This window comes from Lactuca saligna, chromosome 5 (genome assembly GCF_052625555.1).
Source record: "Lactuca saligna cultivar CGN05327 chromosome 5, ASM5262555v1, whole genome shotgun sequence".
Taxonomy (NCBI): domain Eukaryota; kingdom Viridiplantae; phylum Streptophyta; class Magnoliopsida; order Asterales; family Asteraceae; genus Lactuca; species Lactuca saligna.
This window is the reverse complement of record NC_136421.1, coordinates 316,512,817-316,525,989: the sequence shown is the minus strand read 5'-3', so window position 1 is coordinate 316,525,989 and position 13,173 is coordinate 316,512,817. Positions and strand designations below refer to the sequence as shown.

Here is a 13,173-nt window from a genome sequence, read left to right as displayed (position 1 = left end):
GAGTTCCTGGTCGGTGACATGGTACTCCTAAATGTCTCACCCTGGATGGGTGTGATCCGCTTCATGAAGAGGGGGAAATTGGGTCCCCGATACACCGGGTCGTTCAGGGTGTTAGGTGCATTTCATGTACCCATTTTGTTGCTTTATTTCATAAAAATACATTGCATATAGGCTTAAACTCATGCATTTTGCATGTTTTTCGGGATTTTTCATGAGGCGATTTCATTCAAATACTTTTGTGATATTTCAGGGACTTTTGGAGGTAGGATATTGTTGGAGGAGGTAAATAAAAGTTGCGGACAAAATTTCAGGACATGCAGAGCACCGAGGAGCAATATTTTTGGCTTTAAAGAGATTTACAAGGCCGTGTAGATGCAAGCCTTGCGTTTACACGGGCCGTGTAAACGTAGATTTCTGCGCAGTATATTTTCGCGTTTACGCGGGCTGTGTAAATGACAGTGTTAATTTACGTGGGTCGTGTAAACGTAAACGTGTGTTTTAAAGCAGTTTTTCATCATTTTTAAAGGGGGAAACCAACTTTTTTACTTAGGGGGTCGACTTTTGAAGTGGAGAAGGAAAATTTCTTGAGGATTTTGAAGTTGATTAACACGTGGAGACATTTGATTTCATTTTGTAAGAACTTTAGTTTTATTTTCTAGATTTATGATCTTGTTCTAGTCATGAGTGGCTAGAACCCTAGATTCTCCAAACTAGATCTTTCGGAGGAGCTCATTCAGATCCACAAAACTTTTCACGTTTTGCAATTGCAAAAGTGCATGCTGGACGAGGAGGCCATAGTATCATTGGAGGACATTCAGGTTGACGAGCGCCTGAATTATATGGAGAGGCCCGTGGCCATTCTGGAAAGGAAGGTGAAGGTTCTGCGTAACAAGGAGATACCTTTGGTAAAAGTACGGTGGGAGCACCGAAGAAGGTCCGCGTGGATGTGGGAGCCGGAGGATGAGATGCTGGAGCACTATCCAGAGATGTTCACCTCAACGGGCTTCGATGACGAAGTCTAGTTCAAGTGGGGTGGAATTATAACGCCCCGACTCCCAGGTATCAATTTTTACAGCTTTATTTTCATATTATAAGGTCTACTCGACAAGTTGATGCCCTGACTCATCGAGTAGGAACTTTTGGGGGCCACGTGTTTTAAATGACCAAATTGCCGAGTCGGAGACATGACTCGCCGAGTTGGAGCTGGAGGATGAAACCCTAATTTTCGGGGTTTTGCACCCTATTTAAAGGGTCATTAACCTCCCTTATCCTCCCTTACAGCCCCTTGTGAGTCCATAAACCCTAAATCAACGTTTTCTCTCCATATTTGTGTGTTTTAAGCTTGGAAGGTGGATTTTGGTGAGATAAGCTTGAAGATCAAGAAGTTTGAGGTAATGAACGTGTGAGGATCTGAAGTCTACTCCAGTTTAGCATCATTTGAAGGTATCAAGTTGTTACCTTGATCTCATTCTAGCTAGATCCTTCTACATTTGGGTTTAAGGGCCATTTCAGCATGTTGGTGCTCCATTTCGAGTGATGAACCAAGATCTGAAGTTGCAACTTCAGATCTAGGCTCACCTTGGTCCTTATAACCACAAAGTTTCATCCTTTAGCATGCTAAAGCATTTCCCTTGCCTAGAATATCTTCTTTATCTTGATTTAAGTCATTATCACCTTGCATGTACGTAAAGTTTGCAACTTTACGTAAGAAGTATGCCTTAGGAAGTCAGATCTGCATTATGGAGCTTTAGAGTGGCTTAAAATTGTTTGGATGGGGAAAGGACTGAAGGGACTCTACGAGTTGCATGTCCAACTCGGTGAGTCTAGTGAAGATTTTCGTGCTAAGGACTTCTGCATGGACTCGGTGAGTCAGTAGGGTGACTCGGCGAGTCAGTTAGGGTTTCCCCGACATTGGGACATGCATGAACTCGGCGAGTTTCAGGGAAACTCGACGAGTCAACTGGAGATTTCACGACTTCTCGAGTTCAGGAAGGACTCGACGAGTCAATGAACTGCACTCGATGAGTCGGGTCAACATGGAGTGTTGAGCTTGATCATTGACTTGGACTTTGACCAAGGGTTAACTAGTTGACTTCTGGGATATTTTGGTAAATGGGAATTTATGGAAAATATCTTATGGTAATTATAGGTGTTGGAGTTCGTGGTCGTGGTTTGAGAGCTTGATTTATCACTTCGATTCGACAGTTGAGAATTGAGTTATCCTCACTATACTAACAGGGTCGAAGGCACCAATATTGGCCCTTATCGGATTTGTATGCAGGTTTATTGCATGATATTCTTAATGATTTACTTCCTAGTAGTTAGGATGATGATATGCTTAGTGACCTGGTACGGTCGGTATCCTGGTATATATGATGATGCTATGTTAGTGACCGAATAGGTATGTATCCTGGTAATAGGATGTTGTTATGATTAGTGATCCGTTAGATCGATTTGACTGTTATATAAATGTTAGCGTATGATATGTATGTGCACATGTTTGTTAATTGGGGGTTGGGTTGAGGCAGTCCTGATTTGTGGTGAAGGCCAACATACCCAGGGCGGTCCGGATAAACCGAAGGCCCTGCAAAGGGGTTTAGTTAGGTCGACGGCCCATCGAGCGGTCCGGATAGGCTTTAGGCCCTACGAGGCGGTCAGACGTGTCGAAGGCTCAGAGAGCAGTCCAAATAGGCTGAAGGCTCGTTATGCATGGAATTTGCTTATATTTTATGGTTATATTTGTATGGTGTTGGTATTTTGGGGGTGACTCACTAAGCCTTCGAGCTTACATTTATCGATTATTGTTTTAGGTACTTCGGATGATTGCAGGAAGGCGAAAGAGTGAGTGTACACTTCCTCGATTTATGATTATGATTTCTGGGAACTCTGGTATGATACTATTTTGGAAAATGAATGGTAATAACTTAATGATTTTAAATGTTTTAAAAAAGTGCAAATTTAGCATGATTTTTTATGGATGTTACACACACACACACTCTCTCTCTCTCTCTCTCACACACACACACACACACTCTCTCTCTCTCTCTCTCTCTCTCTCTCTCTCTCTCTCTTTCTTCCCATCAAAACGTTTCACCCTATGATACCATTTAAAGAACCTAAACCACCACTAGTGGAGGTGACGACTGTAGGACTCCTCTAAATCCTGAATCTGATCTGATTCCTACACCACCATCCTATATCTATTGCATCCTAAATCACCATTCCTACATCACCGTGATTGATTTGCTTCACAAATCGTAATCTCCAATCTGTTTCTAATTCCACTTTTATGAAACCCTAGCACTGCTACCCTTTTCACATGTCTCTTTTCTGAACATCAATGTCATTGGAAACCCAAACGTTCACCCAATTTAGAGAAAGAGGATAAGAGAAGAACTTATATGCTTCTAATTCAAGTTTATTGATGATTAACGAGGAATTGCTTCTGATTTGAGTTTGTTGTTGTTTGGTTTGCAGGGCTTTGCAAAGAATTGTTCGAGTGGAGGTTTTAAAATGACCATCATTGTTGAAGCTTGAAAAAGTATACCTGAAAAACACGAGGTATGTTGTTCAAAATATTGTTTTGAAGAACACGAGGTATGTCGATCATATCGGAGAAGAGGAACTGAGAAAGGGGGTGACGACTCTGGTGGTTGTTCGATGACAGATCAAGTCGAATCGATTTCATCATTAATTTCTACATCTGGATCAATTTCTACACTTTGGTTTGGTTTCTAAATTTGCATCTAGATCGATTTCTTGGGTTTTTTTTTCATATTACTTTATGGGTTTTTGTCCGTTTAGATCGTTTCAAGAATCCAAATAAAATTTATGCATTATTATCTTTTAATAATTCCAATTTTTAGGGTATTTTCTAGTGAAGTGTTCTTGGGTAATTTTCTAGATTTCAGTTGATTTCGTGTTTGGATGATATTCTGTTAAACGATCTTTTGATTGAATTAATGTGTTGAATGGATTTTGTTTTTGATTCAAGATAAGTTTTAATGGAGCATCAATGATAATTGTGAAAGATTGAACCTGTTTCTTTAAATGGTAATCAATGTTTTTTAATCTGATTTTCGAAATGGTTTTGGTGATGGAAAAAGATGAAGGATCTGAACTGAATGAAGGCGATAACATGATTGTCAAATGACTAGAGAAACTGATGGTTCAGTGTTGTTTCTTTGAAGAAGATGCCTTAAGATTTTGAAGTTTTGATGATGGTGTAATAAAATTAAAAGAAAATATATGATCCAATTCAAAAATAAAATAAAATGTGATCATTGCTTGAATTGTTGCAGGTGAAGGATGGGAAAAGAGGATGAAGTAGATGACTTTTTGGTCTTATCTTATGTTTGAGAGAGAGAGAGAGAGAGAGAGAGAGAGAGAGAGAGAGAGAGAGAGAGAGAGAGAGAGAGAGAGAGAGAGAGAGAGAGAGAGAGAGAGAGAGAGAGAGAGAGAGAGAGAGAGAGATTCTTTTTCATTTTTCTTTTAATCAGAAAAACATTTAAATAAATAAAAAATAGAAAAAGAAAATAGCAACGGTAAATCCATCATTTTAAATATTTTTAAATCAAACTGGACCAAAGTCGTAAAAAAAAAAAAAAAAAAAACTTTTGATCGATGCTAGTCAAAACCTTTAGCATCAAAACCTTTTTGGATGAAAGTGATAATTTTGTAAAAACCAATCAAAACCAAATGAAGATTTGTGTAGTTTAGTCACCAGGATAAGGAAACTTAAGTTCGATCTCTACAAAGAGCCACATCTATCTTTCCAAAAGGGAAAAATTTTCATAATATATGTATGAATATTATGTTTCTTAAAAGAAGTAATTGTTTTTATTTTATATGGAAGTAAGAATAAGAAAAAATGACACCGGTAAAGGAAAAGAGAGTGCACATCCCAATAACGAAGAGCGACAATGAGATGAGACCAATACGAAATATTGAATGCAATGATGCTGTTCCGGTTCCACAACACCCATGCAAATTCAAAGCTGAAAAGGAGAACTCCACTTATCCATTATCACGTGGGTCCAGGTCCAAATCCAAGAACATACATACAAATATTCTTGCATTATTTTATTAATACATTATTTTCCGCATATACCACATTTGTCATGCATTATGCAAAAATTACATGAATAATGCATTTGGTGTCGAGCATACATCACAACTACTATATATATAAAAAAAATTCACATTAAATTGAAGAGTTAAAAAGTTAGCTAAAAAAACAAAAATCGAAAAACGCCTAAAATGTATTTTAAATGGATACAATTTTCTACGTCGTTTTATTAAAAGATTTAGATTATTAACCTAATAATTTAATATTTGTAACATATGTGGCACATTAAAAAAATTCAGTTTTGTTTCAATTTCTCGGAATATTTCATGAATCATGGGTATTTTGAATATTGTTTTAATTAGCACATATTTGCTCCTAATACATTAAAAGCAAGTGTCTTCTAATTCTGGAACGTGTTGATGTCGACGAATACAAAATTTGGCTTTTCACACGAAATTAGAAATTAGAACCATGAATTGAATCAAACAACAGATACAACATAGATTATAACAAATATATGGGATAAAAGAATATCCGACAAAAACTTATATTATTCACAAGAAATATATTATGATCATGATGATAATCTCTCATATTTCCCCCAATTTTTTGACATCAAAATTTAATCAAATGAATCTAAAACACCCTCCCTCCCAAAAGTATATATATAAGTAATATATATGATTACCTTTTTTTCTAGTAATATTAAGTAGCAAAATTAAACGAGTATATAATATAATATAAATATAAATTAAATTCCCTATTTTAGCCTTTCCATTCCATGCACTGCGAAGTGGGGCGGGTCTTCTGGGTACCAGCATTAATCGGGCATGGGGTCTGAACCGGTGGGATCATGCAATTGTACTGCAAACACAACGAACTGCTCATAGGAATCGAAGCCCTCGGATTAATCGGCATTCCGGTTAAAAAATTATGCTGTAGGTATAACAACTGTATGCTGCCGGCCATCAACCGGTCCACAAAAACCGTCGGAACTGAACCGGTGAACCGGTTGTTGTTCAGGTAAAGATTCTGTACGGTTGCGAAAAGTGGAGACACTTTTCCATACAGCATATTGTGGCTAAGATCAACGGTCTGTATTGAAACCGAGCTTCCCGGCTGGACCGGTCCAGAAAACTGGTTTCGCTCAAGTTGGAGGTTGGTGATTGGGAAGCTGAATATGCAACCCGGGATTAGACCGTTGAATTGGTTCAGGCTTAGGTCTAGGTAGTTTAACCGGTTCAGTCGAGATATCACACGGTCTACCGGACCAGATAACCGGTTCCAAGATAGGGAAAGGTATTGTAACGAAGGAGGGAGAGAACCAGGTGCAATCGAACCGGATAATTCGTTGTGTTTGAGGTCCAGCCGGGATAGAGTTTGAGAAGCAAAATGAGGAATAGAACCGGATAGATGATTGTGACAGAGGATAAGATTAGTTAATGATGGTAAATTTCCAATCGCCCAAGGAACACCACCGGTGAGCTGATTGTAACTCAAATCAAGCGTCCTCAACCACCGAAGCTCACCTAATGTCGCCGGAATTTCATGGGAGATAAAATTCCGACTAACGGCTAAAAACCGTAGATTCTTCAGTTGCGACAAAGTCGACGGCAATGCACCCATGATCCGACCAGGAACAACCGTAAACTCAGCGAGAGCAGTCAACTTTCCGATAGCAGGATTAAGTCGACCGGATAAACCAGGAGCACCGGCGCGTGGATCGCCGAGGTTCAGCGCGACAACTTTTTCCCCTTCGCAGTAAACGCCGGCGAAATTACAGGGATCAGAAGTGAAATCCCATGAAGAAAAGTAATTAGACCCTGGCATATCCTCCAGCGATTTTCTAATCGATTGTAATGCTAAAAAATCAACAGGATCCAAAATAGCAGAGCACAACCAAGACCGATGAAGAAGAAGAAGAATCAAGAAACGAATCACCCCGAGAAACCACATTGCCTTCCTCATAATCAAATTAAACAAAGAGATTTGAGAAAGAATATACAATCGATTGGAATTTGGAATATATGTATATAAAGGAAAACCAAAGAGGTTGACGATACTTTACCGTGAAGGAAGTGATTATTTCACTTTCTGGTGGGAAAATGTAGCCGTGAAAGCTTTAATGGAGAAGACAGCTATTGCCTCTGAAAATTTTGGAGAGAGAGAGAGAGAAAGACAAAGAGCTGATGATGATGGTGGTAAATGGCTTGGGGGGAACGCAAACGCACATAGGAGGAGGTGGGGCGTCTTGGCTTCTTAGAGAAGGAGCAATGACTACTACTACATTCTCTTTGTTTTTATTTGATGAAAAATTGTTAATGTTAATTTTGGGGTTCTTGTATGTTATAGATGAGGGGGTTAGGTTTGGGAAGAAGCAACGGTTGTCCGGGCCTACGTGGAAGGTTCGGTGATGACGTGTCATCGGGGTTTAAGCGGTGGTGAACTGGACCAGTACCACGTGACATTTGTGGAACCTGCCACACTCATTTATTACATGCGAACGACACTTTTTTTCTTTCCTTTTATTACTTATTTTCACTTTTTCGTTTTCCTTGCTTAAATGCATATAATCAAAATCAATATTGCCTAAACTTTTTATTTTTATTTTATTAATATAATCGAGAAGATAAATAAATTTTACATATATATATATATATATATATATATATATATATATATATATTTACAGTAATATGGAACAACATATTTCGGTGTTGTTTTTTTCTAATAAAAATACATAAAACTTCCTAAATCAGTTATTGAAATAATATAAGTATTATTGTAGTAATATATTTTTTTAATCACAATTTACACATAAAAATATGGTATCAAATATTGAACATAATTAGATCTTTAACTTGACGTACTTATATTATAATTATAACTAGCTAATAGTTCCAAGATGTAAAAAACGGTAAAAAAGAAAGTCATTAAAATGGTTATACCTTCTGTAATTGTTGTTGCCATGCCAACATTAAAAGATACCAGTCAATTTAATGAGGTCATTCAAAAAGGTTATTAATTATTGGTACATGCTTAAAATTATTTTTTACCAACTATGATAAGAATACTATTATGAATCAATTTATTATTGCTCTACTTTTGTCTCCAACATCTATGGCTTCTTAGTTAGTCAAGACTCAAGAGCAATGAAGAAACGTATCAATTAAATTTTACTTATAAGGTAGTTTGCGAAATATCTGTACGCAACAGGCAACATAGCAATATGTTTTACTTTTATCCATTTTTCTAGACAGACGATATCATCATCATGAAAATATGTTTGACATTGCAAGATGTGGACAAAATTTAATTTAGAATATGTTGTTCATTTGCAATGAATATCTTCGTATCAACATGTGGAGGATAAATGAGGTAGCATACAATTTTTGAGAAATTCCATCAAATAACCAAAAAGAGGTGGCTGTTTGTAGCGAAGGACCATAAAAAACACAAATCTATTAAATGATCATGACTTCCGTGAGAGGGGCTTTGCGGAAGTCCTTACACTCTGAGGAATGAGAAAATCGTTCTGAGATAAATCGCTCAGAGGTATACATGCTTTCTGCAGAGGCGTACTCATTTCCGTAGAATCGGAACTGTGTAAAAACACTTTTTTTTTGTTTTGTTTTTTTTCCCCACGTGTTTGATTCCTGAGAGCGATTTTCCAATTCATCATAACGTAAAGACTTCCGTAGAGTCCCTCTCTGCGGAAATCATGATCATTTATAAATTTGTGTTTTTTATGACCATTTGCTACAAACACCCATTTCTTTTGATCATTTGATGATTTTTCTCATAGTTTTTTCGTATGCAAGAATCGAAGTAGGAATGAAATTTAGTTTTATGATGATAATCATGTTTATTTAACGTGAATTCGTACATGTTTTATTTAGCCATATACCTTTATTTTATGAAACCTTAATTTTAAAAGATAACACTTTTTATTTATTTGTCAATTTAATTATTTTATATAATTTTCTAATTATATATAAAAAACAACAAATTTGAATAACTTATTCCATAAATTCACGCCAACCAAACATTACAATGAAATATAATAACATGTTCGGTCATCTCACTTCTTCTATTGTGTTCTTCGATTATTTGTTTGACTTTAACAGACTTGTAGTGTATATAATTAAATATAAGTATAATTAAATATTTATTGGTCGACTTTAAAAGACTCACAATGTATATGATTAAAGATAAACCCAATTATATATTCAATGGTTTATCACGAGGGATTATTTAATGATCGATTGTAAATCAATTTTACAAAATTTTGTTAAAGGACAAAAGATCAAGTAAAAAAAGTAATAAACCGTATCATCCGAGCAACTCATGTTAAGCTGGCCTATATGTGACAAATCAATTGCAGAACAATTGTAATATTTTGGATGTGTCAGGTTTGAACCATGAATATGTAATTCCACTTCTCAACAACTAGCCTCCCATCAGCGGAAAGTGATAAAGTCGAGACTAAAAACTACAAGTTAGTGTTCAAAAACTAATGTAATTGGTATGTATTTTGTGATATTCACTACAAAATCATGAATAAAATATTCTATGTTTGATTTCATCCATTTTTCACAAAATTTTGGCTTCATCCTATTGAATGCGAGACATGTAATGCATTACAAAAAGGAACTTGTTAGTGGCAAACTATCTTATTCACATTCATAGATGAAAAGGTTGCAATCTAAAGCCTCTAAACTAGACCAATTAATGACCATTAATAGCAAACCAGTTTAGACTTTTAACATACCGAATGGAAAGAGACATTTTTTGGTTATAAAGGGAATGACTCATTACTTTTTTTTTTTTTTTTGAAGAACATTTATTTGATTAATGTGGAGGTTTTCTGATAAACTCCATAAACAAGAAACAGCTAAATGATGTGAAGACCATGGTATAAGATATACAAAAAATGGTCTGTTTTATTCCACAATTAGTTAACAAATAGCCATATTATCCTTTGTTTTGTCAAAACCTCAAAAACCCCAAGTTCCATGGTTTGGAATGTAGTTGTACGGTACAAGTCATGAAGCACTAAACCCATGTGGGTATAAATAAATGTATCAAGCACATGCAAACAAAGAAATGAACCTACCAAAACTACTTCTCTTTTACTCTTGACCAATCATAATCCCATCTATCTTCTAACACAAGCATACATTTGGTTAAATTATCTCAATGCATACCACACCAAAAAAACCTTGCCATATATACCCCTATACTGGGCCTACAATAATCAATGTGCAAGGATAAATATGTCATTACACACCTAACCATCAATAAAAAGACAATCACTTTACATGGGTGGATCATGGAGGTATAATTCCATCCTTATATATTTGAAGATTGTGTTGTTACTTCCGATAAAAAAGAAGTATTTGTATTTATACACATTAGGTAAGATGTCCATGTCTTTCATCTACATTCATTTAGTACATAACCCCCCCCCCCCCCCCCCCCCCCCCCCCCCCAAACCTATCAATGCTAAATGTCAAACTAGTAAAAATTTTAAACTTAAAAAATGAAATAGATCAAAACTTTTGAATGATATTCAGATTCTTATAATCTTTTAAACTGTTCTCTTAAGAAAACTAAAATGATTTTTGATGGTATAATCTTTATAATATAATTATTATATTAATTATTTATTAAAAAACCGAAAATTGAGTTATCAAGTGAATGTAATTACATCTAGCATTCAAGCACATAATATTGCACTTAATTCTAGAGAAAATAAAGCACAGGGTATAAAACAAGCTGACAGGCTAAGTACTTTTGACCACAGGTGGCAACCAATGAACTAAAAATCACCATTTCTAGGGGAGACAAATAACTAAATAAGAAACTAAGGACAAAGGTTAAGTCTGGATCAAACCAATCAACTTTTATTCAAAAAAAAAAAAAGGATTAAACAATTTAAAAGCAATGTTTATTTAGATGCTTTGGACCTCTTAAATATAATTATATTTAAGAAAAAGAAATATGAAATGTTACTCAACCCACCTTAAAACTTTTTACCCCTCCTGTCGAATAACCTGGCCAGTTTTTTTGCACTTTCAGAGAATTGACCATGTTGTGTTCGCTCACAATAATTGTATACAACATTTTTTTATCGCTACACAACAATTATATATATATATATATATATATATATATATATATATATATATATATATATATAATTGTTATATATGATAAAAAGTATTTTGTAAAAATCACTTCCTTTCGTTCACAGACCGGAGAACTTATGTCAATTTTTAATGATAACGACAAGACGGTGCTTACGATCTTTTGCAAATATCGTTCCGTCTTTTTGGGTTAGAATATTACAGTGTTTGTTGTATTAACATTAGTCTCAGTTCAATACATGTCAAACATAGATAATACTATTATGTACTATACTACTATACAACAAACAAGGCCTGAATAACAATCATTCATACTAATTTAATGTGATACACTTTAACTTTTAATGTTAAAAAAATCACATTAAGTCTCGCATCTCCAAATAAAAGAATATAGGGGTTCAACTATTTGACAAACTCCTGGTATTTGCAGTATAACTATGTGACAACTATCAAGGAGTACTATGGTGGAAAAGATGGAGTTCTGGCTATAAGATGGTCCATAGTAATATAAAGTCAAAATGTTATTATCTATATAATGCCATGCCATGAATATTGAATAGTTAATTTGTCCTAACAATGAATAGTTACTTTGTCCTAACAAGGCAGTCGTCCAAAACACTTCATTTGCATTTCTTATTTTAATTATTAAGGTATATTCTTTGACACATTGGGAGCAATCTTTCACAATGATGACATATATAAAAGCAAACAAAGTAGGAAGAAAAGCACATGTAATGGAACCAAATAATACTCATTCCCTTCACCTAATACCACAGCCAATATGTATGTGTGGGTTGGGTTACAAGTCAAAATGGGTAATTTTTTTAATACGGGTTGGCTTTACTTTCATCAACCCTCTTCTTGTTCATTTTTAAAAACATAAACTATGACTCAATTGATCCACTGGATAAAATATAACCCAAATCGACACATGCATGTAGTTTTATCACGAGTTCATGACATGAATAAATCATTCGATTTTGAGAAATATACAGTAGGATACAGATGATCACATACCTTGAGATCAGTTTTCCCTTGCATATTGGTAAATAGATGATGGCTTTGGATGACAGATAACCGCTTCATAGCTGATCCTTTCTTTCTATATATTACAGATCAGTGCGTGATCATACCAAAGCAACATGTAAATGCTTGATGCTAACTGCATTGGATATATTTGTGACTCCAAGTTCATTCTCCTGTTAAATGTTTCAAATATACATGAACAATCTGTTGAACACCTTAGTTTTGTGCATTAAAAGCGATGACATGACATAAAGCACAAGTAGGCAAGTAGCAACATCTTATGTGGATTAGTGTTAACACTTAACAAACACTTAAAGGCATGAAATTGAAAGTTGAAACCATTTTGATAGATACGAATTGATTAGAGAATTCAAAGTTTTCTCAGACTTTCAAAATATACAGCGAATTGATCCAACCATTAGAACCAAAAGTCTTTTATTTTAGGGCTTCAAATTCAAAGTTTTTTGGACATTCAAGATCTTTTTAGCTTCTATTTTATACCGTTTTTATGTATGTTTCATTAAATTTGGGACTTCCGCTAGTCATATGCTATATTATAAAGTAAATATATATCAACTAAATAGGAACTAATTTCGAATTCTGAATTCCCTTTTGTGACCTTGACTATTATGAAATATAATAATTTTCCTGTAAAGCATTGATTAGTGTTTTCTTCTCTTATGTGTCAACTTCTGCATGCTATACACCCATTATTACTTTTAAGTTATACACATATATTTGTGGTTATGGTTATGATATGTTCATACATTGACAGATCACATATTCTTTGTATTTTTACATATAATCAACTGTGATTCTTAATTTATACGCTGCATCATAATATAGTACACCTTTAGATTTTCCATAGCCAGTGTACAATATCAGCAAAAATGAACGCGATTGCAAAATCAGCTGATAAATTGGGGAATA

General features: G+C 35.0%; 1 protein-coding gene across 2 annotated transcripts; it reads right to left on the bottom strand.

Moving 5' to 3' along the window:
- Positions 1-5,599: 5,599 nt before the first annotated feature.
- On the bottom strand, positions 5,600-7,397 carry LOC145048698 (receptor-like kinase TMK4). Of its 2 annotated transcripts, none has more exons than XM_078997284.1 (2): positions 7,132-7,397; positions 5,600-7,027 (listed from the first exon to the last, which is right to left on the bottom strand). In XM_078997284.1, the coding sequence occupies exon 2, from the start codon at positions 7,022-7,024 to the stop codon at positions 5,834-5,836; it is 1,191 nt and encodes a 396-aa protein (XP_078853410.1). In that variant the 5' UTR covers positions 7,025-7,027; positions 7,132-7,397; the 3' UTR covers positions 5,600-5,833. The 2 variants fall into 2 exon arrangements, with proteins under 2 accessions (XP_078853410.1, XP_078853409.1); XM_078997283.1 differs by having other exon boundaries at positions 7,137-7,397.
- Between the last annotated feature and the right edge of the window lie 5,776 nt (positions 7,398-13,173).